The 13,286-nt window shown below is 43.5% G+C and overlaps 1 protein-coding gene across 7 annotated transcripts; it reads left to right on the forward strand.

The window, feature by feature from the left end:
* Window positions 1–552: 552 nt before the first annotated feature.
* Window positions 553–10,873, forward strand: THG1L (tRNA-histidine guanylyltransferase 1 like). Of its 7 annotated transcripts, none has more exons than XM_032800458.2 (6): window positions 560–765; window positions 2,258–2,434; window positions 2,968–3,137; window positions 4,077–4,165; window positions 6,595–6,702; window positions 8,976–10,873. In XM_032800458.2, exons 1-6 carry the CDS (start codon window positions 575–577, stop codon window positions 9,132–9,134), a joined length of 894 nt encoding a protein of 297 aa, XP_032656349.1. In that variant the 5' UTR covers window positions 560–574; the 3' UTR covers window positions 9,135–10,873. The 7 variants fall into 7 exon arrangements, with proteins under 7 accessions (XP_074924303.1, XP_032656349.1, XP_032656354.1 ...); XM_032800463.2 differs by lacking the exon at window positions 560–765 and adding an exon at window positions 789–806; XM_032800460.2 differs by lacking the exon at window positions 560–765 and adding an exon at window positions 1,103–1,158.
* Window positions 10,874–13,286: the final 2,413 nt, after the last annotated feature.

Genomic DNA, 13,286 nt, shown 5'->3' on the forward strand with positions numbered 1-13,286 from the left:
GGCGCCACGTGCCTCCCGGCGGTTGCCATGGAGACGCGCAACAATGGCGTTCCCACGGCGACCCCGGGAGGAACAAGGGGCAGCCCGGCGCCAGGCAGAGCGGGGCAGGGGCAGCCCCGCCACCGGTCGCTCGCGCCGCGCCGGCCCTGCACGATGAGAGGTTGCGCCGAGCCCTGGCGCGCCCTAGCCCCGCGTGGCATTTTAATTAACGAGCGTCTCCCCGCAGCGTTCGGCCCCCGCGTTTTGCAGCCAGGCCGGCTCTCTGCCGGGCCCGCTCTGAAATCCACGCGGGACCAGGACACGCGCCTGTTGCACGTGCTGCGGTTGCTAACTTATCCCCTGCCCGGCCAGTCCCGGCCCATTGGAGTCAGGGCTGCATCTGGCCCGATGGCTCTGCTCCTGGGGCGGCTAATCCACCCCCCGCGCGCAGAGCCCTGTGCCGGGGCCAGCACCAGAAGCGCCCCCTCCTCTATAGCTAGCAGCAGTCCTCCAAGGGAGCATCACACCATAGAGGTGGCCTATCCAGTGGCTAGAAGAGGTCGCATCCGGTGGGGGGCTGTTTCCGGTTCAGCGCATGCGGCTGCAGGAAGCTGCTCGGGCGGTTGCTGCTGCCGCGCTTGGGCCTGGGACGGGGGCGAGGCTGAGCGGCGGCCGGGCCCCCATGGCGAAGAGCAAGTTCGAGTACGTGCGGGACTTCGAGGTGGACGACACGTGCCTGCCCAACTGCTGGGTGGTCACCCGGCTGGACGGCCGCAACTTCCACCGGTGCGAGGGGCGGGGCACTTCCGGGAGGGCCCCCCCGGCAGGTGCGGCTGCTGAGGCGACGCTGTACCCAGGGGGAGTGAGGGATGGGGGCGGGGCCCGGAGCGCGCGAAGGGCTCGGGCCTCCGTTCTCCCGCGGGAAGTGGGAGTGGGGCGCCTGCAGCCCCGCGTTCCCATGGAGACAGCGGGTCCCGGCATGCACTGCTCCCGCTGAGGCCGGGGTGCGGGGCAGCCTTGTGGCCGTGTCTAGCCGCCCTGGGGCGCGGGCGGGGGCAGCTAACGGGGCAGCAGTGGGTCCCCGGAGGTGCTTCTGCGAGAGCGGGGGTCATCAGCGGGGTGCTGTCAAGGCCCGGCCGCCGGAGCAATGGCAGGGAGGAGAATACCTGCATCAGAAAGGTGCTGTGGTCCGTTCAGCGGCACCGGGCGGTCTGGCCTTGGCCCACGGACCGCTTATTGACTGCCCCTGCGTCGTGTCGTCATAGGCCTCAGGGCAGCTGCAGGGAAATGTCATGACTGTTACCTTGGGGGGAGGGAGGAGAGAGTGGGACTGGCACATAGGCAACATTTATCTCTGGGTTCAGCAGATGTTTTCCATTCTATAGAGATATCTGTACTGTGCTCATCACCATAGGATCTGGGGCCTGGTCTACAGCTAACACTTAGGTCGGCCTTGCTACATCGCTCAGGGCTGTGAACATTTCATGCCCTGAGCGCTATAGATAGGTTGACTGAAGGATTCTTCCATTGTTGTAGCTACTGTCTCTTAGAGAGATGGAGCGATGGAAGGCAGCACTGTGGTGCTGCAGCAGCACAGGTGCAGCACTTGTAGCTATTCTGCCCTAGTATCTGTAGTACAGATGTACCATGAATGCCTTCCCGTAGAGCATTAAGCAGCATGACTGTTGTTTGTTCTCTCTTCCTCTCCCCAAGGACAGAAGTGTGTGCAGTGGAATGACTTATTTTGGTAGTGTGTGGGTTTGGGAGAGTCTGACCGTCCTCTCCATAAGCGATAAGGCAATGGTTCTCAAACTTTTGTACTGGTGACCCCTTTCGCATGGCAAGCCTCTGAGTGTGACCCCCCCTTTTATAAATTAAAACACCTTTTAATATATTTAACACCATTATAAATGCTGGAGACAGTGGGATTTAGGATGGAGGCTGACAGCTCATGACTCCCCATATAATAACCTTGTGACCCCCAGTTTGAGAACCCCTGCAATAAGGGGACTGTAGTAGGCTGGGCTGTGGGTTGATTTGAAGGGCAGTTAAATAGTTGGTGTCTGATCTTGATGAGGGGAAGAGTGCAGTGTATGGCAGTCAGAAGCAGGAAGATTTTCTCGTAGTGTTTTTGACACCTGGAGGGAGTTCATTGACTTCCAAAAATTCTGTTTATGCCAACATGTTCTGAGGAAATAAATGTGATGAAAACAAGTATTTAGGTTCTTGAATCTCTTTTATAAGGTTCATTTCTGTTGAATCTCTATTCTCTTTGAAGCTTTGCTGAGCAGCATGGCTTCAGTAAGCCTAACGATGACCGTGCCCTCCATCTGATGACTAAGTGTGCCCAGACTGTGATGCAAGAGCTGGAGGATATTGTCATGGCTTATGGACAGAGTGATGAGTACAGCTTTGTTTTTAAAAAGAAAAGTAACTGGTTTAAAAGAAGAGCGAGGTAATTTTTCCTTTTGAGCTTACCAGTTTCCCCATGTTTAATAGTTCTCTCTGAGAACTGGCATGTGCATCTATTGTCCTTACACGTGTACGATGTGGATGGAAACTACATAATTCATTTGTTTGTGGGTGTGATTTTTATATATATATATGAGATTGTGATTAGCTATGGTGTATTTGATGTTATGTTTCTGTGTATGATGTTTTTGAAAAGTAAACTTAATAACTAAGTTAAAAACAAACAGCAAAAGGGTGAATAAAAACCATCTTCTACAAAAGAAGGTTTTTTCAGTAACCTATCTCCTCTTCCAACCTCCACTGCTTGGTTCTTAACATGTTTAATTCCAGCAACCACTCAAAAAGGTTCTACCTGCCATTGGTGGTCCATAGAGTCGCAGTATGAAAAGCACTGCTGTCCACCAGAAGCCTTACCACTGATACCCAAATAATTACAGATAGAAAGGTATAATTGTTTTAATATCTAATGTATTCTCTCTCTCCTCTCTCTGTGTCTGTTGGCTTTGTGTTTGCAAGTAAGTTCATGACTCACGTCGTCTCCCAGTTTGCCTCCAGTTATGTTTTCTACTGGAAGGATTATTTTAAGGACCAGCCACTCCTATATCCACCAGGATTTGATGGACGAGTTGTCTTGTATCCCAGTAACCAGAATTTAAAGGACTATCTCAGCTGGAGACAAGCAGATTGTAAGCATCTTTAGATATCAGGAAAACGAGAACAGTTGATTTTTAGCATAACAATTTATAACTGTTGGGTGTTCTTTTCCTCCTGGGATGAAAACCTTGCACCCCGTTATTGCCAGTGTGTATATGTGCACTCAGCGAAAAAGAAGCTGCTGCATGGCAGAGGGACTCTAGTTTACTTGGTTAAAAACACATCCTTGGAGCTGTTAAGCTGCAGAAGAGTTGGATAACATTCTTAGAAAGCAGATTATTTTACATTCTACAATAATTTTCCAAAAACACCCCAATTTGTATTTTATTCCCCTTTTAACTTCCATTGATCTTGTTTTAGAAAGAGCAATGTGTTATCTGTGATGTTACTTATTTTATGTGTTAATACTCACATTATTTTTACAGGCACACCCATTAATAACATGAGATCCGTAGCAGATACCGGATTGTCATCACTAAAATACTGAAAATGAGCTCAGTACCAGAAGTTTTAGAATCCTCACTTGAATGTTGTTTTTTTTAACTGAGAGGTATAAACATTCAGATTCAGCAATATTGTGTAGCAGAATTACAACAGTCAAATGACGAATATAGGATTTTCCATGCCAGATTAGGTCATTGTTGCAAAGCTAGTATCAAACCTGTGGCAGTGACTAACACCTGTTGTTTCAGAGGAAGGTGAACACCGTTTGCCATAATGCATCTTACTTAACAATTATGAAATACTTTATGTAGCTGTGAGGAATCAATCTTCTGACCATTCCAGAGATCCATTATGCCATAAAGCATGAGATTGAATTGCAATGATATTACATAACGACAATTATTACTAATGGTGTTTTAAAAATCTAGCTGCAGGAATTTGTGGGAATGGAAAACCATTCTCTGACTTGTCATCTAGACTTTGCAAATCGTCCATTTGTCCTTTGACACCATTTCCTATTTCTGCAGGCCACATTAATAACCTCTATAATACAGTGTTTTGGATGCTTGTGCAGCGAAGTGGCTTGACACCAATCCAAGCACAAGACAGATTACAGGTAGGAACCTCTTCTCAATTCATAGGTTATGTTAAAAGACAATGTACAGGGAACATCACAGAACCCAGTTGCCAAGTACTTCCAATTACCCAGCCCTATACAGACATGTCTTGCCCACATTAGGGAAGGCCAGCTGTCTTATATGTTCACCGTATACCAATTCATTTTTCCCAGTATGTGCTTGTTTTTCTCTGGAGATGATGTTGGTTTGGGATTTCTGTTTTGCTGTTGAGTTGAAAAGATCTTAACCTGACTGGCAAAGAATTTACTTTAAGTAGAATCAAACAGGATTTTAACTTCGTAATTAATGGATTCAGATGCCTAAAAATGTGTATATGAAATGTTACTGGCCTCAAAAGAGAGGTGGTATAGGTGTAAAACTGAGAGTCAGCAATTCTTGAAGTCTAGTCCTAGCTCTAACAATGATTCAGTATGTGGTCTTGGGCACGTCACTTTATCCATCTCGTTCTCCTCTTCTTGCCTTTACAGGATGGTGTTTCCCACCTTCTTTCATTGTGTACAAATATAAAAATTAGAGCTGTCAATTAATCATAGTTAACTCCTGTGATTAATTCACCAAAATTAATTACAATTAATAAAATTAATCACGTTTTTAATCGCACTGTTAAACAATAGAATACCAATTGAAATCTATTTAATATTTTGGATGTTTTTCTACATTTTCATATATATTGTATTCCGTGTTGTAAGTGAAATCAAAGTGTATATTACTTTTTATTAAAAATATTTGCACTGTAAAAATGATGAACAAAAGAAACAGTATTTTTAGTTCATATCATACAAGTACTGTAGTGCAATTTCTTTGTCCTGAAAGGGCAAATTACAAATGTAGATTGATTGTTACATAAGTGTTTTGGTTTTGAGTGCAGTGTAAAACTCCAGAGCCTACAAGTCCACTCGGTCCTACTTTTTATTCAGCCAATTGCTAAGACAAACAAGTTTGTTTACATTTAGAGGAGATAATGCTACCTCTTCTTGTTTACAATGTCACCAGAAAGTGAGAACAGGCATTTGCATGGCACTTTTGTAGCTGGCGTTGCAAGGTATTTACATGCCAGATATGCTAAATGTTCGTGAGTCCCTTCATGCTTTGGCCACCATTGCAGAGGACATGCTTCCATGCTGATGACACTTGTCAAAAAAAAATATGTTTATTAAATTAGTGACTGAACTCCTTGGGGGAGAATTGTATATCCCCTGCTCTGTTTTACTCACATTGTGCCATTTATTTCATGTTATAGCAGTATCAGATGGTGACTCAGCACATGTTGTTCTTTTTAAGAACACTTTCACTGCAGATTTGACAAAAAGCAAAGAAGGTACCAATGCGAGATTTCTAAAGATAGCTACAGCTCTTGACCCAAGTTTTAAGAATCTGAAGTGCCTTCCAAAATCTGAGAGGGACAAGATGCGGAGCATGCTTTCAGAAGTCTTAAAAGAGCAATCCTGATGCGGAAACTATAGAACCCAAACCATGAGAAAAGAAGATCAACCTTCTGCTGGCGGTATCTGACTCAGATAATGAAAATGAACTTGCGTCAGTCTGCACTGCTTTGGATTGTTATCGAGCAGAACTCGTCATCAGCATGGATGCATGTCCTCTGGAATGGTGGTTGAAGCATGAAGGGACACATGAATCTTTAGCACATCTGGCACGTAAATATCTTGCAATGGCAGCTACAACAGTGCCATGAGAACGCCTGTTCTCACTTTCAGGTGACATTGTAAAGAAAAAGTGGGCAGCATTATCTCCTGCAAATGTAAACAAACTTGTTTGTCTTAGCGATTGGCTGAATAAAAAGTAGGATTGAGGGGACTTGCAGGCCCTAAAATTTACATTTATTTTTGAATGCAGTTATTTTTATACATAATTCTACATTTGTAAGTTGAACTTTCACGATAAAGAGATCACACTATAGTATTTGTATTAGGTGAATTGAAAAATACTAATTCTTCTGAGTTTTTTTTATAGTGTAAATACTTGTAATAAAAAATAAATATAATGTGAGCACTGTATATTTGGTATTGGGTTGTAATTGAAATCAGTATATTTGAATGTAGATCCAAAAATATTTAAATAATCGCTATTAGTTTAATCTCTTGCGATTAATCACTTGACAGCCCTAATAAAAATCAAAAAGAACACACAGACCTTGCTCTGCTTATCTCTCCCCATTTTACCAAAGGAGATAACGCTTGTTTACTTATGGGGATGCTGTGAGGATAATGAATTAATAAAGTTGTTTGAAGATTAAAAAACCCCTGTATACATGTTGTTGTTGTTGTTGTTGTTATTAATTACTTACACTCAACATTTATCCCATTTGTTTCTGTGCTATAAAAAAGGACGTTTATAAATAAATTGAGGCTATAAGTTGCACTTTTTATTTTCTTTTTCTCAATTTCAGGGAACTTTGGCTGGGGACAAGAATGAGATTTTATTTTCTGAATTCAACATTAACTACAACAATGAGCCCTTGATGTATAGGAAAGGAACTGTACTAATATGGCAGAAGGTATACGCATCTTAACTGCATACCTAGCTCCCACACTGCTTACCATCTCTCATTCATTATAGACAGGTGGACTCCTGCCTCCAGTTGGCCTGTTACAGGGGTGGCCAATCTGAGCCTAAGCAGGAGCCAGAATTTACCAATGTACATTTCCAAAGAGCCACAGTAATACTTCAGCAGCCCCCTCCCCCAGTCAACTCCCCGCCCCACCTCCCAGTGCCTCCCGCCCACCAGCAGCCTTGCGGATCAGCACCTACTCCTCCCTACACCTCCTGATCAGCTGTTTCATGGTGTGCAAGAGGTGCGGGAGAGGAGTGAGGGCACGGCAGGCTAAGGGGAGGAGGCAGGAAGGAGTGGAGTGGGGGCAGAGCCTGTGGCAGAGCCAGGGGTTGATCAGTGAGCACCCCTCAGCACGTTGAAAAGTTGGCACCTTTAGCTCCAGCCCCGGAGTCGGTGCCTATACAGGAAGCCGCATATTAACTTCTGAAGAGCCGCATGTGGCTCCAGAGGCACAGGTTGGCCACCCCTGGCCTATAATGTCAGCTTCCATTGCTCATGTGTTAAATTTTCAAACAAGCATTTTTGTGCTCTCTCCTGCTTGGGAGGAGCCCCCATAAACATTTGTAAACTTACCTCATTCTCCTTCAGATCCCACCTTAAAACTCTACTTTGCTGTGGTGTCTACAAAAATATTGACAACAATTAGGCTGTTCATGAGCTGGTACCACTGCCTGCTATACTGACCAATATTGTCTCGTTGTTTCCTGTACTCTCCCATCTGTCTGTTTAAGCATCTGTTGTCTTTTGTCTTATTCTTAAATTGCAAACTCTTTGGGGGCAGGGGCCGTCTTTTCATTTGCTGTTTGTACAGCATCTAGCACAAGGTCCATGGCTAGTGCTCTTAGGTGTTACAACAATATAAATAACAACAACAAAAAAAAAATTATGTGCAGTTTACAAACCACAGTGTAACCCTGCCCCTGATGTTTCTTACGATTACCTCAGGTTCTGTGGCTATGACTGTCTATATATAGATATATTCTAGATACTAAGGAAATGGGGGTTTTGAACAAAGGGTGTTTTCATTTATTTTGATGAGGTGTTGCTGCATGATACACACACAAAATTAACTTTTGAGGGCGGAACTTAACTATAACTTGCAAATCTCTTCATTTCAGAGCTAGCCAGTAGCATTAGTTGCCCTGCCTCAACGCAAAGTTATGGGCTTGATGCAGGAATGAAATTCTGTGAAATTACGTAGGAGATCATATCAGATGATCATAAATGGTGTCTTCTGGTCTTAAAATTTATGAATTAGTATAGATGTGAAGTAGACGTGTGTGTGTTTCTTGTGATTAGGGCCTAGCTAATGTCAGTTGAGAGTCTGCCACAGTTATTTTCTCACTGTTCTTAACTTTTTGTTACATATAAAAAGAATGACGAATAGCTAACTCAGTTTTCTTTTGTGGCTGGTGATTTCTATGGCACTTTACCAAGAGGACTGATATATTATTAGGAGAGACTCCTTTGTTTGAGATAGTGTTCCACGTGTCTCCTTGTTTCTTGCACAACCCTTTCTTTGACAATATTAGTCCTTCTGGGGGGCTTTTATATCTACTTTTCTCATAAAAACGGATATATTCTTTCCCAGCTTTCCAAGTATTTGTAGGTGCTTTCTTCAGACCATGTGAGAATGACCAACTGTTTCATCTGTTTCTTTATCCAGTGGGTTAACATGCATGAATACCTATCTCTTGATTATATTAATTAATGCCTTTAATGAATGTCTGACCGTATAGTAATATATATACCTGGGGATGCTTGCCTTTATATTGGAACGTAATCTCAGTATTTGGCTTAGAGCGAACAGTTCACCTGCACCTTGCTATCTACCTTTTTTCCTTGCTGAAAGTACTCATGTGATAAGCTAAAGAACTTCAGGTGTAGATATTGAATGAAAAATGAATCCTGAAACAATTATTGTGAAAATCATCAGGATGGCATTAATTAGTGGCACTCTTGTAATCTGATCCATTCACGAGCAAAACTCTGTAAGTATATGACCTGCATGGAATGAGTTTTGACTGGAAAAACTGTTTCAATATGACTTATTTTTGGTACTTGAGTGACACCATATGCCTAGATTTGCAGGTTCTGGTATATGAGGCAGAGGGGTCAAAGTAGTGGCTTATTAATATGTAAACAAGGCAAAACCAACAATTTATGAAACCTTCAAAGTCCTTTTATAAATGCACTGGTGTCAACTATATTTGCAGGTTAACGAAGTCACTACAAAAAGAATAAAACTGCCAAAGGAAACTGAAGAGAAGGAAGTTGAAGTGACACGGACCAGGACTAAAGCTGTCCCACTGCACTGTGACATCATTGGGGACCAGTTCTGGGAGGAGTATCCAGAAATCCTAGCTGATAGCTGACCTTCCCAGTTTGAGTTCTTGTGCAAATAACAGGAAACAACTTATCTGCATGAGCTTCTGGGAAGTGAGGACTCTGGGGTGAGGCTCAGATTATTTAACTTTGTAATTCAGCATCCACATTTTGAGCGATACTGTCTTAGAAACATTGTCCTTGCCTTTCATGCAGATATGTCTGCCTGCAAAAGCTAAAATCATGTTACTTTCAAAGGGCAAGAATTTTTATATAAAATTACAAAATTAACTCTTGTAAATGCATATTTGCATTGATTTATAACAATATCATCATGCATTTATGTGGCATCTTTCACATTAGAGTCACAGGGTGCTTTATAGAGTTACTCACCTAAAGCGATCCACTCTTTGGAACAGTTAAAAGTAGCAGAAAGATTATTTCTGTAGCTTTGTTTTAAACTCTGAAACAGACTAAAGACTTGGACTAGTGCCTTGAATCAAGTTCTATAACCAGGGAGCTTAGTTACATAAACTCTCTAGCAGTCAACATCTCAGGCCCATATCGAGAATACACAAAATAGCCCACAATTTTCTGTAACTAATTTTAAAGGGTTTTTCTCATGTGTAAATTACTTTTGTATTTTTTAAAGATGCAGAAATGTAATTCTCCCCCTTCGACTCCCATGTTTACTCTTCAGACTCTATCGTCACTGTGGCTTTGCTAGTTATTAGTGAAGGTCTCAAATGGCCAAATGTAATAAAGTTCTCATACAGACTTCTATCACAGTAGGAGGTGTGTGTAGGTCATGCTCTCATTTTTCTGCTCACTGGGAAACTCTCTGGCTCCTACTGGCTAGGATTATGGAAAGTAGCGGAGAGGGAGAGGGAGAGAAGATCTTATTGCTTATAGTTGGAAAGGTCTTATGTTATTCTTGTGTTTGATCTATGAAGTGGTATTGATGACAATTCCTGCTACAAGAGGAGGCAGAGATGAATCATGATGGGATGGATGGGGAGAAACTACCTTAGGGAGTGTGTACCTGAAGGAATTTGGTTTTTGTGCTGATTTAACTATTTCGGTTAGAGGAATACTTGTTACAAAAGTACACCTCTACCTCGATATAACGTTGTTCTTGAGAGCCAAAAAAATCTTACTGTGTTATAGGTGAAACCGCATTATATCAAACTTGCTTTGATCCACCGAAGTGCGCAGCCCTCCCCCTGGCCCCAGCACTGCTTTACCGCATTATCTGAATTCATGTTATATCGGGGTAGAGGTGTAGTTAAATCAGTTCAGCCCCTAGTGTGGACACAGTTATACCAGTAGATTTAGGGGGATAAGCTATAAAGGAGCTTATACCGGTATACTGATATACAAGCATCCACACTAGGGACGGTACCATTTTACCTATACTGGTTTCAAAATGATATAGTTTAACCGTCAGATAAGGTGGCGAGGTAATATCTTTTATTGGACCAACTTCTGTTGGTGAAAGAGAAGCTTTTAAGCTTACACAGAACTCTTCTTTAGGTCTAGTTAAACTATGTTGATAAGTACTTGGTAAGGGATTGTTCATGCTTCGCAGGCTGGGCATAGACAATGAAAGCAAGGAGCAACTATGACTAAAGAAGGTTGACACTGGACTTCTGTCTCATTAATTAATTCCAGCCACTTCTCCTTCCTCCTCCCCCTCCGGAAGGGAGCTGATTTACAGCAATATGCATTTTTTTACTATTATTTATTCACAACTTGTTTGAAATGCTCTAATAAAAGTTTACGGAGTCAAGGTGTTTTATTACTGTGGCCATTTCCCTCTCCGCTCCTACTCCTGTTAATGTGATAGGCTGGGTATAAAGAAAATAATACATTCAAGCCAGCTGGATAATAAGCACTTAAATATAAGAGTGTATATAATCTCATTTTCTTAATGTGTAATATGGATATGGGATCATCAAGAAGCTAATAGGAAAAGGCAGACTTGGGGGATTGTGGGGTGGGCAGCACATTATTCATTCCAAATTAATCATGACACCAAAAAGTTATTTAGAGTCTTCCTAGTATCTGTGAGCCCTCTCTACTTTTTTTTGGTTTGAAATATAAACTCCATTGGACTCCAGAATGTCTCATGTCAGTATCCAGTAACTGACTTCTGAAAGTTTCTCTTCATATAATAAATTAATCTTCAACAAAAAGATAGTAAAATTTGGATTTTTCACTGTGGAATAAAGTGGAAAGAATTTTTGAGACCATGGTTCCAGCTGATAAGACTTTAACGGACAGGGGGTTTTATATCTTCAGACCATTTTACAAGCATTAACCAATCCTCAGAATAGTGTATAATAGGTAAATATTCCCCTTTCACAGATAGGTGGAAACTGCAGGCCATTGTTAAGGGTCATATTTTCAAAAACGGCCTTTAATTTTGGGTCACATCGTTTTGAGAGGTGCTGAAAAAATAACTCCAACTGAAGTAAATAGTGCTGAACACCTCCAACAATCAGGCCCTATCTATCTAAACTTTGCTATTCAAAACTAGAGGAAATTGAAACAATTGAAAATGGATCTGCCCAAGACAAAAGAGGAGCTGGATGAGTGTTGGACAAAATTAGAACCAGTGTGTGCCAGCGGCCCAATATTGTATTCACACGGTGCCTCTATAGAGCAGGTAAAATTTCACTGTGACCCACTTAAGAAATGGACACCTCCTTTTGAAGTTGTTCAGAGAACTTTTCTGAGTTATGTTTTACTGCCATAAAATGAAGCATCTGCCCTTTGGGAACTAGTTATGGAGTTTAATAGCAGGGAGTGCAGTCTTTTAACAGTGACTAGAATGGGCTCCAGGGACTGAAACTGTGTCACTTTCCTTCTGAGAAAACACTTCTGCAATATGTACTTTAAGGAAAAAATAACAAAAAGCTTTTCGTACTGATCTTTACCAAGCTCCCTTTCAGTTTGTGCAATGTAAGTGCTCACCTATATGAAAGAGCCAGTGCATGACCTGTGAAAGCTCCTTGGGGGAGGGACGAGATGTTTTACACAGGCAGAGCTGCTGTGATACACAGAGGGGTTTGGGTAGGAGAAATTAATTAAAGGTGCAGCAATTAGAGTAGCCATATTAAAACGAGAGCATCTTTATCTGAGTGCTGGTGAGCTTGATTACCAGTCAGGAGGGCTGGGGCTTGGGGCTGCTGGCCTGACTTCCAGCCAGATGAGGTGATAAGCACTGAGCAAAGCTCACCTGTATTGAAACCATCAGCGCAGTGGCTCTCAGCCTTTCCAGACTACTGTATCCTGTTCAGGAGTCAGATTTGTTTTGTGCACCCCCAAGTTTCACCTTGTTTAAAAACGACTTGCTTACAAAAATCAGACATAAAAATACAAAAAAGGGTCAAAGCCATACTTGTGCTGAACAATTGCTGACTTTCTCATCTTTACCAACAAACTATAAAATAAAATCATTGGACTATAAGTATTGTACATATAGTTCAGTGTACAGAGCAGTAGAAACAAGTCATCTGTATCAATTTTAGTCCATGGTGACCAGGAGCTGCGCCAGGGTTTTTGGCGCCCTAGGCACAGGGCCGGCTTTAGCCTTTTTGCTGCCCCAAGCACGGCAGCATGCTGTGGGGGGGCGCTCTGCTGCTCGCCGGTCCCGTGGCTCCGGTGGACCTGCCACAGGCGTGCCTGCTGATGCTTCACCACAGCCGCAGGACCAGCGGACCCTCCGTAGACATGCCTGCAGGAGGCCCACTGAAGCCACCTGCCACCCCCCCCCCGTGCTCCCGGTTGGAGCTGGCCCTGCCTAGGCGGGGGTCCTTCCCGCGCTCCCGGTCGGCAGCAATTCGGCGGCGGGGGGGAGGGTCCTTCCGCACTCCCGGTCTTTGGAGCACTTAAGCGGCGGGTCCCGGATCGAGTGAAGGACCCCCCGCAGAATTGCCGCCGAAGACCCAGAGCGTGGAAGGACCCCCTGCCACCGAATTGCCGCTGAGGGTGGCAAAAGGCCGCCCCTCCCCCCCGCCAAATCCTGGCACGCTAGGTGACCACCTAGGTCGCCTAAATGGAAGTGTCGGCCCTGGTGGTGACATAAGTCTAGTTCACGTAGCCTGCTGTAAAACTAGGCAAATCTCTAGAGGCGTATGCGCTAGAAGATCTTTGCTCGGTGTACCCCGGGGGTACCTCTGTCTCTGGCTAATAACCAC

Source organism: Chelonoidis abingdonii, chromosome 7, assembly GCF_003597395.2.
Source record: "Chelonoidis abingdonii isolate Lonesome George chromosome 7, CheloAbing_2.0, whole genome shotgun sequence".
NCBI classification, from domain to species: Eukaryota; Metazoa; Chordata; order Testudines; family Testudinidae; genus Chelonoidis; species Chelonoidis abingdonii.